At 50.3% G+C, this 13487-nt stretch overlaps 1 protein-coding gene across 1 annotated transcript in view; it reads right to left on the bottom strand.

Annotated features, from left to right (window-relative positions):
* LOC119962333 (serine/threonine kinase 11 interacting protein) overlaps positions 1-13487 on the bottom strand; it is a 124386-nt gene that overhangs the window by 22210 nt on the left and 88689 nt on the right. Inside the window, exons 21-22 of the mRNA XM_038790312.1 lie at positions 6656-6753; positions 1749-1927 (exon numbers count right to left, since the gene is read on the bottom strand). Of these exons, the coding sequence (XP_038646240.1) occupies positions 1749-1927; positions 6656-6753 (277 nt within the window). The remainder of the gene's footprint in view (positions 1-1748; positions 1928-6655; positions 6754-13487) is intronic.

Here is a 13487-nt window from a genome sequence, read left to right as displayed (position 1 = left end):
AAGATGCTGGAATCTATCATCAAGGAAGAAATAGCGAGGCATCTGGATAGAAATTGTCCCATTGGGCAGACGCAGCATGGGTTCATAAAGGGCAGGTCATGCCTAACTAATTTAGTGGAATTTTGTGAGGACATTACCAGTGCGGTAGATAATGGGGAGCCAATGGATGTGGTATATCTGGATTTCCAGAAAGCCTTTGACAAGGTGCCACACAAAAGGTTGCTGCATAAGATAAAGATGCATGGCATTAAGGGTAAAATAGTAGCATGGATAGAGGATTGGTTAATTAATAGAAAGCAAAGAGTGGGGATTAATGGGTGTTTCTCTGGTTGGCAATCAGTAGCTAGTGGTGTCCCTCAGGGATCCGTGTTGGGCCCACAATTGTTCACAATTTACATAGATGATTTAGAGTTGGGGACCAAGGGCAATGTGTCCAAGTTTGCAGATGACACTAAGGAGAGTGGTAAAGCGAAAAGTGCAGAGGATACTGGATGTCTGCAGAGGGATTTGGATAGGTTAAGTGAATGGGCTAGGGTCTGGCAGATGGAATACAATGTTGACAAATGTGAGGTTAACCATTTTGGTAGGAATAACAGCAAACGGGATTATTATTTAAATGATAAAATATTAAAGCATGCTGCTGTGCAGAGAGACCTGGGTGTGCTAGTGCATGAGTCACAAAAAGTTGGTTTACAGGTGCAACAGGTGATTAAGAAAGCGAATGGAATTTTGTCCTTCATTGCTAGAGGGATGGAGTTTAAGATGAGGGAGGTTATGCTGCAATTGTATAAGGTGTTAGTGAGGCCACACCTGGAATATAGTGTTCAGTTTTGGTCTCCTTACTAGAGAAAGGACGTACTGGCACTGGAGGGTGTGCAGAGGAGATTCACTAGGTTAATCCCAGAGCTGAAGGGGTTGGATTACGAGGAGAGGTTGAGTAGACTGGGACTGTACTCGTTGGAATTTAGAAGGATGAGGGGGGATCTTATAGAAACATACAAAATTATGAAGGGACAAGATAGGATAGATGCGGGCAGGTTGTTTCCACTGGCGGGTGAAAGCAGAACTCGGGGGCATAGCTTCAAAATAAGGGGAAGTAGATTTAGGACTGAGTTTAGGAGGAACTTCTTCACCCAAAGGATTGTGAATCTATGGAATTCCTTGCCCAGTGAAGCAGTAGAGGCTCCTTCATTGAATGTTTTTAAGATAAAGATAGATAGTTTTTTGAAGAATCAAGGGATTAAGGGTTATGGTGTTCGGGCTGGAAAGTGGAGCCGAGTCCACAAAAGATCAGCCATGATCTCCTTGAATGGCGGAGCAGGCTCGAGGGGCCAGATGGCCGACTCCTGCTCCTAGTTCTTATGTTCTTATTTAGCAGCAGGGATCAGGGTGGGGTGGGAGGTGGTGGGGTTGGTGCAGTTGGCAGCAATTTGCGATGGAGAGCGGTTACAAAGTTCCGCTGTGAAACACGAAACAATAGACATCACTAAAACAGATAATCCATCTGTTATCACATTGCCTGCTGCAAAGGGAGCTTGCTGCAAATAAATTGACCGCCACATTTCCTACAACAGTGGCCGCTCTTCACAAATTGGATGTCCAGCGGATGCTTGATGCTCTATATATGGAAACAAAGACTTGTCAGATTATCTGTGGGAGTGGCTTGCGGAACGTTTGCCATCCTTCAGACAGGTCAATATGGGAGCAAGCTACACACACTGTTAGCCCTGTGTCAACTATCCACTCACCTGTGAAAAACTGCATGAAGTTCTTGCACTTGGATGGATTTCGGATCAGCAGCGTGTACGATGCTCCCGAGCCGTCAAACTCCATGCCAATGCTCTGGGTGCGAAGACCCACCTGCAGGTGCACCAGGTCCAGTATGGGGTGCACCTCCCGCTTCCTTAACCAGTTGGCTGGCTGGCCACTAAACAGAGAAAAGGGAAGAGAATAAAGAGCCGGACATCTTGCAGGACAAGGTCAGTAGACACAGGAGAACCCCACCACCTGGAGGTTTCCATCCAAGCCACTCACCAGCCTGATTGGAATATTTACAAGTTAGCTAGGAAGGCTCTAAAGAGAGAGCTAAGAAGAGCCAAGCGAGGACATGAGAAGTCTTTGGCAGGTAGGATCAAGGATAACCCTAAAGCGTTCTATAGGTATGTCAGGAATAAAAGAATGACGACTTCCGGTTGCGGCTATGCGGAGCTAAGCCGCACGTTCAGCAGCTCCCGCTATTTAGGGACCTTTGGGCCGATTTGAGGGCCCCAAACGACACTGATTCAACGAATCCCGGTGGGGGAAGGTGTCTGGAGGAGCTTTCCCCATAATTCATGGTGCTCGCCCGGAGTGGGACGAAGGAAAAAGCTGCAGCAGCTCCCCAAGAAAAGCGGGGGAAGAAGGACAAAATGGCAGCCGGCGGGACACCCGAGGACTGGTGGAAGTGGGCGCAGGAGCAGCAAGCCTCTCTCCTGCGTTGTTTTGCGGAGCTGAAGGCTGAGTTGCTGGACTCCATGAATGCAACTTCCAACAAGCTGCTTGGGACCCAGGCGGCCCAGGAGGTGTCTATTCGGGAGTTGCAGCAGCAGGCCGTTGAAAGGGAGGAGGAGGCTGTGGTCCTTGTGGGGGAAGTGGAGTTGCATGAGGCACTTTACAAGAAGTGGCAAGACCGCTTGGAGGAGCTGGACGTTCGCACGAGGCGAAAGAATTTGAGGATCCTGGGCCTGGCGGAGGGGCTGGAGGGGTCGGATCTCCCGGCGTATGTGACCACAATGCTGAGCTCGTTGATGGGAGCGGGGTCCTTCCATTTGCCCCTGGAGCTTGAGGGAGCGCACAGAGTGATGGCGTGGAGGCCCAAGGCAAATGAGACCCCGAGGGCGGTGCTGGTGCGGTTCCATCGATTCAGCGACCGGGAGTGTGTGCTGCGCTGGGCCAAGAAAGAGAGGAGCAGCAAGTGGGAGAATTCGGTAGTGAGAATCTACCAGGACTGGAGTGCGGAGGTGGCTAAGCGGCGGGCCGGGTTCAACTGGACGAAGGCAGTGCTTCATGCTAAGCAGGTCAGGTTTGGAATGCTGCAGCCTGCGTAAGATTCTTGGTAGTGTGGACGAGCACAGAGATATCGGTGTCCATGTCCACAGATCCCTGAAAGTTGCCACCCAGGTTGAGAGGGTTGTTAAGAAGGCGTACGATGTGTTAGCTTTTATTGGTAGAGGAATTGAGTTTCGGAGCCATGAGGTCATGTTGCAGTTGTACAAAACTCTGGTGCGGCCGCATTTGGAGTATTGCGTGCAGTTCTGGTCGCCACATTATAGGAAGGATGTGGAAGTATTGGAAAGGGTACAGAGGAGATTTACAAGAATGTTGCCTGGTATGGAGGGAAGATCATACGAGGAAAGGCTGAAGGACTTGAGGCTGTTTTCGTTAGAGAGACTTCTTCTAAGAGGTGACTTAATTGAGGCATACAAGATGATCAGAGGATTAGATAGGGTGGACATCGAGAGCCTTTTTCCTCGGATGGTGATGTCCAGCACGAGGGGACATAGCTTTAAATTGAGGGGAGATAGATATAGGACAGATGTCAGAGGTAGGTTCTTTACTCAGAGAGTAGTAAGGGCGTGGAATGCCCTGCCTGCAACAGTAGTGGACTCGCCAACACTAAACGCATTCAAATGGTCATTGGATAGACATATGGATGATAAGGGAATAGTGTAGAGGGACTTTAGAAGGGTTTCACAGGACGGTGCAACATCGTGGGCCGAAGGGCCTGTACTGCGCTGTAATGTTCTATGTTCTATATCGCCGTTCCCTCACTGTCGCTGGGTCAAAATCCCAGAACCCTCTCCCTACCAGCACCACGGGTGCACCTACGCCATATGATTCGAGGCGGCGGCTAACCACCACCTTTTCCAGGGCAATTAGGGAGGACGGGCAATGGGCAACAAATGTCAAACTAGCCATCGATATCCACATCCCAGGAATTAATAAAAAAGACATTGTTTGGAAGTCAGGAGGAAGGAGAAAAATGAAAGCTACATGTGACACATTACATAAAGCACAGCTGACTCCTGCGTGGACAAGATTATGAGGGACATGGGCAGGATGGATAGGGAGCAGCTGTTTCTTGAAGGAACTTCTTTGTAGAAATAATAACAATAACAGTAATAACTATGAAAGCAGGAGCAACAGGGATGTTGACTTTGTGGCTATTTAGACTACAGTAGTGATGGATGGGAAGCAATTCAAGATGCTCCTGGGGGTGGTACGGTGTATAGCACTGCTTCTTCACAGCTCCAGGGTCCCAGGTTCAATTCTGGCCTTGGGTCACTGTCTGTGTGGAGTTTGTTCGTTCTCTCTGAATCTGCATGTGTTTTCTCCGGGTGCTCCGGTTTCTTCCCACAGTCCAAAGATGTGCAGGTTGGGCGGGTTGGTCATGATAAAAATGTCTCTTAGTGTCCAAGGATGCAGAGGGGTTGCAAGGATAGGGCAGGGGAGTAGGTTTACAGGGATAGGGAGCTTTTCGGAAGGATTGGTACAGACTCGATGGGTCGAGTGGCCCTCTTATGCACTGTACAAATTCTATGCAGGTGAACAAAGAGCCTCTACATCCGTAATTAGTGAACAGACCGACAAGTTGTTTTTAAAAAACATTTAGAGTACCCAATTTTTTTTCCAATTAAAGGGCGTAGTGTGGCCAATCCACCTACCCTGCACACCTTTGGGTTGTGGGGGTGAAACCCACATGTTCAAATTCCCAATCTCCCTCTTCACCTACAATTCCAATTCAACCGCGACAAGATTCACCAATGGGATTGCAAAGGTCGCAAAGCAATGGCAACGCACCTGACAGACTTTAGCATAGTTTTTAAAATAAATTTAGAGTACCCAATTATTTTTTCCAATTCAGGGGCAATTTAGCCTGGCCAATCCACCTAACCTGCACATCTTTGGGTTGTGGGGGTGGAACCCACGCAGACACGGGGAGAACGTGCAAACTTCACACGGACAGGACTTTAGCATAGTTAAGACATCACTTTTGTTGTATTTTTAGCCTGATGGCAGATTGAAATTTAAGGGGGAGAAGTGTTGCAGACCGTCACTTTGAGTACAGAGTGTTCTTATAAGCCTTTCTCCTACGTAATTGTTTTACTGGCGTCTGTTGAGAGTTCTGAGCATGTGCGAGCTTTTTCAGATTGAAAGAGTGTTCTCCAAGCAAGATGTGCCTTACTGTTGCTCCTGTTTTCATTGTTATCACTGCTATTGATAATATATAATAAAGAGGGTCCTTCTTTTAAACAACTCATCTGACTACCTTCTTTGTGGTCTCCAGTTACCACATTAACCCTCATCTTTCAAAGTAGCTTTATAGGGTCATGACCCCACAGGTGGTCATTCAGCCCATCAAGGTCATGGTGCTCTCTGTGGTGCAAGCCAATCAGTCCCACCCCACTATTCGATCCCCATCACCCCGCAAGTTCATTTTCCTCGTGCCCTCATTCTCCTTCTCCATTCCCACCATCCCTACAGGTAGAGTTTTCCGGGTCATTGGCACTTGCTACGTGCAGGAATTCCTCCTCTTGCGCTCTGTACCTCTTGCCCAAAACCATGTCGGCCTCTCCTCGTGTCGTCAGCTGATGGGAATAGCTTTTCTTTTTCAGGCCAAGTCAGCCAGCCGAGGGATTGATCAAGGATCCCCTGCTCTGCTGGCTCTGCGCTGTGAGAGGTGGCAAATCATCAGACGATGCCCATTCAAAAGAGATGCCAAACACACACTGCCCACTGCCTCAGTATCATGGAAGTGTCCCTTTAAGAAATGTGCGTTTATCAAATGGCTTCAGTTGTGGCATTGTGTGGGTGGAGCTGGGCTGTGGCTCCGCGTTTTACTTTCGGTTTACATGTTGGAAGCTGGATTCAGAAAAAGAAGGCTTCTCCTCTCTCTCTATGTTAAAAGGTGTTGAGATCACTTGTTATAACTGTTTTCTGGAATGAATTAAAACCTACTGTTTTGTTAAAAGGGGTTTCCTGGTTTAGTGGATGTTGTTATCAAATTGAAATCGTTCAAAGGGAAGTTATTAAGGATTATATATAGAGAACTGTAGCTGTGTGGGGATTTGTGTTTGTCGTTCATAAAAATGCTTACTGTGTGTGTTTATAAAATGTTAACTGAATTCGTAGAATAAACTTTGTTTTGTTTAAAAGGACTTGAGGCCTCTGTTTAATAACACCTGAAAAGTAGGCCCTTCTATGTTCCTCAGAACCAAAATCTATAAACAGTTGTGGGTCAGGTGAACTCCGTGATATACTTTGGAGTTCTGTAAACCCCGGCCCATAACACTCAGCGAGTTACCACAGAACGAGAGGGTCGAGGAGAAAGTCCTTGAGGGCGTGGTGAGAATATGGAATTTGTGACCACGGGAAATAGTTGTGGTGAATAACGTAGTTACATTTCGGGAGAAGCTGGAAAAGCACACGAGGGAGGACAGAGAGGGCGAAATAAAAAAAAGAGGGGTGGAAGGAAGCTCGTGTGGAGCATTAATACCTGTTGGGCCTGTTTCTGTGCTGCAAATATTACTGACGACCCGACAAATCCCAAGTTTAACTGGGCAACGACCTGGAGCTGAAACAACATTTTATGGAGTATCTAAGCCTGGAGACAAACCTAAGGGGTCCGGTGATTTCCAAGATGTAGACGTTGAAATTCGACATGATGAGCAATGAGGGATACTCTTGAGGGCTCCCATATTTCACTGTAGATGCCTGCAATTAAAAAGAAAATCATTAAGCACTTGAGAACTGCGAGTCACCAGTGTGGTGATATGCATGCGCACATCAATGTCTATAGTTATCGATGTGACCTCAGACCAGCAGGTGGCAATAGAGATCCACCACGCGACTGGAGAGATCCGGCAGTTGGTAGCGAGTTGGGGTAGAAGACAGTCACGCGAGAAGTAACTCCAGGAGAATTCACTGAATTAATTTAGTAGTTACTGTTTGTATTATAGTTCGTTAGTTATCTTTCCAGGTGTTGATCTGGTTAATAAATTATCTTGCTAGTCAAAGAACTAGATATGGTGCGCGCAACTGTACTACGGCCATAACACAGAACATAACAACCAGCAGAGCCAAACCGACATGAAATCTTAGCGCACAGCCCTGCAAAGTTTTCCTTCTCAAGTATTTATCCAAGTTCCTTTCCGAAACTTCCAATTGAATCTGCTTCCACCGCCCTTCCAGCCAGCCCCCCCCCCCCCCCCCCCCATCACTACTTGTTGCATTAAACAGAATTTCTCACTGCGCCCCTCCCTCACCCACCCCCAATTATTTTTGGCAATTGCCTCAAGTCCGTCTCTTCTTGTCACTGACCATCTAGCCAGTGGAGCAGTCCCATTTTCAGCCAGCCACTCGGCCCATCGAGTCTATGCCTGCTCTCTGTAAGGCAATCCAGTCAGTTCCGTTCTCCCCATGGCCCCACAAGTTTATTTCCCAAGTGCCCATCCGGTTCCCCTTTGACATCATCGACAAATCATTTTGAAATCAATCACTGCCTCCCCTTCCTCTGCCAGTGACTTCCAGATGTTGCCACTTGCTGCGTAAAAGAGATTTTCCTCACAACGTCCTGTACCTCTTGTTCAAAACCTGAAATTCATGTTCCCTAGTCAGTGTACCATCGGCTAATAGGAACTTTTTCCTCCTCTACCTCATCTAAACCTGCCACAATCTTGCACACCTCTCACCAATCTCCTTTGCTCCAAAGAGAACCCTGCTTCTCAATAATAATAATAATCTTTTATTGTCACAAGTATGAAGTTACTGTGAAAAGCCCCTAGTCGCCACATTCCGGCGCCTGTTCGGGTAAGCTGGTATGGGAATTCAACCCGAGCTGCTGGCCTTGTTCCACATCACAAACCAGCTGCCTAGCCCACTGAGCTAAACCAGCCCCAACCTTACCTTGTAACTAAAATCCCCTCAATCCATAGAATTAATCTGGAAAACCTCCTCTGCATCCTGCATGAACAGGAGGTTCACCAGAATGATTCCAGAGAAGAGGGATTTAATAATAACAATAATAATAATCTTTATTAGTGTCACAAGTAGGCTTACATTAATGAAGTTACTGTGAAATCCCCTAGTCGCCACATTCCGGCACCTGTTCGGGTACACAGAGGGAGATTTCAGAATGTCCAATTCACCTAACAAGTACGTCTTTCGGGACTTGTGGGAGGAAACCGGAGCACCCGGAGGAAACCCACGCAGACACGGGGAGAACGTGCAGCCTCCGCACAGACAGTGACCCGAGCCGGGAATCGAACCCGGGACCCTGACGCTGTGAAGCGACTGTGAAGAGAGGTTAAGCAGTTATGCCTACACTCTCTCGAGTATAGGACAGAGGAGATCTAATTGAGGTATACAAGATGATAAAAGATGTTGACAAAGTAGATGTAGAGTGGATGGTTCCTCTTTTCTTTATAAAAATTTAGAGTACCCATTTCATTTTTCCAACGAAGGGGCAATTTAGTGTGGCCAATTCACCTCTTCTGCACATCTTTGGGTTGTGGGGGCGAAACCCTCACAAACTCCACCCGGACAGTGACCCAGACGCTGGATCAAACCTGGGACCTCACTGCTGTGAGGCTGCAGGGCTAACCCACTGCGCCACCGTGCTGCCCCGCGGATGCTTCGTCTTGTGGGGCAATTTAGAACGGGAGGTCATAGTTTTAGGATGAGGGGCAGCAGATTTAAAACAGAGATGAGAAGAAATCGCTGGCTGGATTCTCCGCCTCCCCACATTTCTGTTCCAGCACGGCGGCGGGGCGCTCCGTTATGTCGGCTGGTCAATGGGGATTCCCATTGTGGGGCAGCCCCAAGCTGTCGGGAAACACCTGGCCTGCCAGCCAACCGGAGCATCCCGCAGGCAGAGATTCCAGCCCCACTTCTCTCTCAGAGCCGTGAATCTGTGGCATTCACTAACCCAGAGTGCGGAGGATGCTGGAACATCAGCCATGATCGCATTGAATGGCGGAGCTGGCTCGAGGGGCTGTATGGCCAAGTAGTGCCCCAAGCCGGAATCGAACCTGGGACACTGGCGCTGGGAAGCAACAGTGCTAACCACTGTGCGGCCGTGCCGCCCCCTCTATACCTCATTTATGTTTAATACCTCTATTTATGAACAGTAAGAAGTCTTACAGCACCAGGCTAAAATCCAACCGCTTTATATGGAATCACTAGCTTTCGGAGCACAGCTCCTTCCTCAGGTGAGCTATTTATGAAGCTCAAGATCCCATATGTTTTGCTGAACATTCTCTCAATATGTCCTGCTATCGTCAAAGATCTATCCACATGGACTGCAAGGTCCCTTTGTTCCCACGTATTCTTTAAAACACTGGCCTCAAATCGGTATTGCCTTATGGACAGTATGGTAGCACAGTGGTTAGCACTGTTGCTTCACGGCGCCAGGGTCCCAGGTTCGGTTCCCGGCTTGAGTCACTGTCTGTGCGGAGTCTGCACGTCCTCCCCATGTCTGCGTGGGTTTCCTCCGGGTGCTCCGGTTTCCTCCCACAAATCCCGCAAGACGTGCTGTTAGGCAATTTGCACATTCTAATTTCCCCCTCTGTGTACCCGCATAGGCGTGTGGCGACTGGGGGATTTTCACAGTCACTTCATTGCAGTGTTAATGTGAGCCTACTTGTGACAATAAAGATTATTATATTATCTGCATTCCCCTACCCCCACCCACTGATAACTGCTGCCCCCCTCCCCCAAATTACTTAGCCCCAGAGTGACTCCATTCCTAACCAAGTAGCTTGGAGCGAGAGTCAGCTGACATGGTTAACACCCAGGTCTGCGGCAGAGATGTCACTTGTGGGCTCCAGCTGCAATCAACCAAATCATTTTAATCCCTTGGGGTTTACTCAAAAACTTGTTCACAAAATTCCTAAGCAGATCTTCAGCAGGAAATGTCTCGCCAGGTGCAGCATCAAATCTTCCTCTCAGTCTCGAGGAGAAGGGACGAAAGGAGTGAACGGAGATCGGTGGGTGGATGCCCTGGCCTCCGATTGCAAATTGAACGGGCCGGCAGTGTTACAAAAAGGCAGACAATTCTGGCTGCAGAGTATCCATTCAGCTGCGTGTGTGCTGCCTTTAACCTCAGATCCCGGATATATCTACCGGCAGGAAAATAATCCAGCAGCTGACTCTGTTCCATCCAACTCCACTGATCCAAGACAATTAGAGACAGTTCCTATCTTTCCCAAATAGAAATTGTGTTCCTTTTTAAAAAAAATATAAATTTAGAGTGCCCAATGAAGGGGCAATTTAGCATGGCCAATCCACCTACCCTGCGCATCTTTGGGTTGTGGGGTGAAACCCACGCAGACACAGGGAGAATGTGCAAACTCCACACAGTGACCCAGAGCCAGGATCGAACCCGGGTCCTCAGCACCGTGAGGCAGCAGAGCTAGCCACTGTGCCACCCGGGAAATTGTGTTCTTGGTGAGGGCAGTAAGTTGCATTTAAAATTGACTGAGGCGGCAAAACACCACAAGGCTCTTTACTGGAGCAATATCAAATAAAAATTTTATTTATTTTTTATTAAACTGGATCAGAAAAGGGGTGAGGGGGCAGCCGAGGGTCACCGTTGCCCACCCTCCTTTCATTTTTATTTTTCAATTAAAAATAACAAAAAGAGAAGCACCGTTTTGCCGCCTTCCGTATCTTTCCTGATTATCGGTGCGCCTTAAGTGCATATCAAATAAAATTTAACTGCAAATTGCTTATAATGTTAGGAGAGATGATCAAACGCTTGGTGACAAAGGTAGATTTTACCGAGCAGCTTAAGATGGGGGAAAAGAGAGAGGTGGAGCGGTTTAGGGGCTGGTTTAGCTCACTGAGCTAAATCGCTGGCTTTTAAAGCAGACCAGGCAGGCCAGCAGCACGGTTCAATTCCCGTACCAGCCTCCCCGAACAGGCGCCGGAATGTGGCGACTAGGGGCTTTTCACAGTAACTTCATTGACGCCTACTCGTGGCAATAAGCGAGTTTCATTTTTTTACTGCAGGAATTTCAGAGCCGGCGGCCCCAAGCAGCTGAATGTGCGGCTGCCAATTGTGGAGGTGGCAGAGCTGGAGCAGCGCAGGGATCTGAGGGCTGCAGATGGTTCCAGAGCCAGGGAGAGGCGAGGGCATGTTGGGAGAGAGAGGTGTGGTCAGGTGAGATACAGGACTGGGAAAGTTCCCATCTCGCCAGCACTCAAACAGCATGGACGTGCTCAGTGCCTCAACTCACACGGGAGCTGCAACCTCAGCACTTTGCAAACATATTTGACATTTCTTACTCCCCTTAAGCAAGATTATGGTAATAGGAAGCACTGCACATCTCCAACATTAATCATTTGGAGATTCATTCAGTAACGCCCAGTTTTTGGCAGATTTGTGGGAAGAAACATGTGCTGCCACAAGGAAAAGCCTAATTATCTGTGAGAGTGTGTGAAAGAGAGAGTGTGTGAAAGGAGAGTGTGTGAAAGAGAGAGCGGGAGAGACAGAGAGAGCGGAGAGAGAGCGGGAGAGAGAGAGAGCGGGAGAGAGAGAGAGCGGGTGAGCGAGCGGGAGAGAGAGCGGGAGAGAGAGCGGGAGAGACAGAGAGAGCGGGAGAGACAGAGAGAGCGGGAGAGACAGAGAGAGCGGGAGAGACAGAGAGAGCGGGAGAGGCAGAGAGAGCGGGAGAGACAGAGAGAGCGGGAGAGACAGAGCGAGCGGGAGAGAGAGAGAGAGAGCGGGAGAGACAGAGAGAGCGGGAGAGAGAGCGGGAGAGACAGAGCGAGCGGGAGAGACAGAGCGAGCGGGAGAGACAGAGAGAGCGGGAGAGACAGAGAGAGCGGGAGAGACAGAGAGAGCGGGAGAGACAGAGAGAGCGGGAGAGACAGAGAGAGCGGGAGAGACAGAGAGAGCGGGAGAGACAGAGAGAGCGGGAGAGACAGAGAGAGCGGGAGAGACAGAGAGAGCGGGAGAGACAGAGAGAGCGGGAGAGACAGAGAGAGCGGGAGAGACAGAGAGAGCGGGAGAGACAGAGAGAGCGGAGAGACAGAGAGAGCGGGAGAGAGAGCGGGAGAGACAGAGAGAGCGGGAGAGACAGAGAGAGCGACAGAGAGAGCGGGAGAGAGAGCGGGAGAGAAGCGGGAGAGAGAGAGAGAGAGCGGGGAGAGAGAGAGAGAGAGCGGGAGAGAGAGAGAGAGAGCGGGAGAGAGAGAGAGAGAGCGGGAGAGAGAGCGGGAGAGAGTGACAGCGGGAGAGCGCGCGAGAGAGAGAGAGAGCGAGCGGGGGAGAGAGAGCGAGCGGGGGAGAGAGAGAGCGCGGGGGAGAGAGAGAGCAAGCGGGGGAGAGAGAGCGAGCGGGAGAGAGAGAGAGCAAGCGGGGAGAGAGAGCGCGAGCGGGGAGAGAGAGAGCAAGCGGGGGAGAGAGAGCGCGAGCGGGGGAGAGAGAGAGCGAGCGGGGGAGAGAGAGCGCGAGGGGGAGAGAGCGAGCGGCGGGGAGAGAGAGCGAGCGGGGGAGAGAGAGCGGAAGAGAGAGAGCGAGCGGGGAGAGAGAGCGCGCGAGCGGGGAGAGAGAGCGCGCGAGCGGGGGAGAGAGAGCGCGAGCGGGAGAGAGAGGGACAGGGAGAGAGAGCGCGAGCGGGAGAGAGAGGGACAGGGAGAGAGAGAGCGGAGAGAGAGAGAGAGCAGAAGAGAGAGAGAGAGCGGAGAGAGAGCGCGAGAGAGAGAGAGAGAGCAGGAGAGAGAGAGAGAGAGAGAGAGAGAGCGAGAGAGAGAGAGAGCGGGAGAGAGAGAGAGAGGGCGGGAGAGACAGAGAGAGGGCGGGAGAGACAGAGAGAGCGGGAGAGACAGAGAGAGCGGGAGAGACAGAGAGAGCGGGAGAGACAGAGAGAGGGGAGAGACAGAGAGAGCGGGAGAGACAGAGAGAGCGGGAGAGACAGATAGAGAGACAGAGAGAGCGACAGAGAGAGCGGGAGAGAGAGCGCGGAGAGAGAGAGAGCGGGAGAGAGAGAGAGCGGAGAGAGAGAGAGCGAGCGGAGAGAGGGAGAGCGAGCGGGAGAGAGAGAGCGAGCTGGGGAGAGAGAGAGCGAGCGGGGAGAGAGAGAGAGAGCGGAGAGAGAGAGAGAGAGCGGGAGAGAGAGACAGAGAGCGGGAGAGACAGAGAGCGGGAGATAGAGAGAGCGGGAGAGACAGAGAGAGCGGGAGAGACTAAGAGAGAGAGGGAGAGACAGAGAGAGGAAGAGACAGAGAGACAAAGAGCGGGAGAGACAGAGAGAGCGGGAGAGACAGAGAGAGCGGGAGAGACAGAGAGAGCGGGAGAGACAGAGAGAGCGGGAGAGACAGAGAGAGCGGGAGAGACAGAGAGAGCGGGAGAGAGAGAGAGCGGAGAGACAGAGAGAGCGGGAGAGACAGAGAGAGCGGGAGAGACAGAGAGAGCGGGAGAGACAGGGAGAGCGGGAGAGACAGGG

This window comes from Scyliorhinus canicula, chromosome 2 (genome assembly GCF_902713615.1).
Source record: "Scyliorhinus canicula chromosome 2, sScyCan1.1, whole genome shotgun sequence".
NCBI classification, from domain to species: domain Eukaryota; kingdom Metazoa; phylum Chordata; class Chondrichthyes; order Carcharhiniformes; family Scyliorhinidae; genus Scyliorhinus; species Scyliorhinus canicula.
The sequence above is the reverse complement of the archived record's forward strand: the minus strand, read 5'-3'. Positions and strand labels throughout refer to the sequence as shown.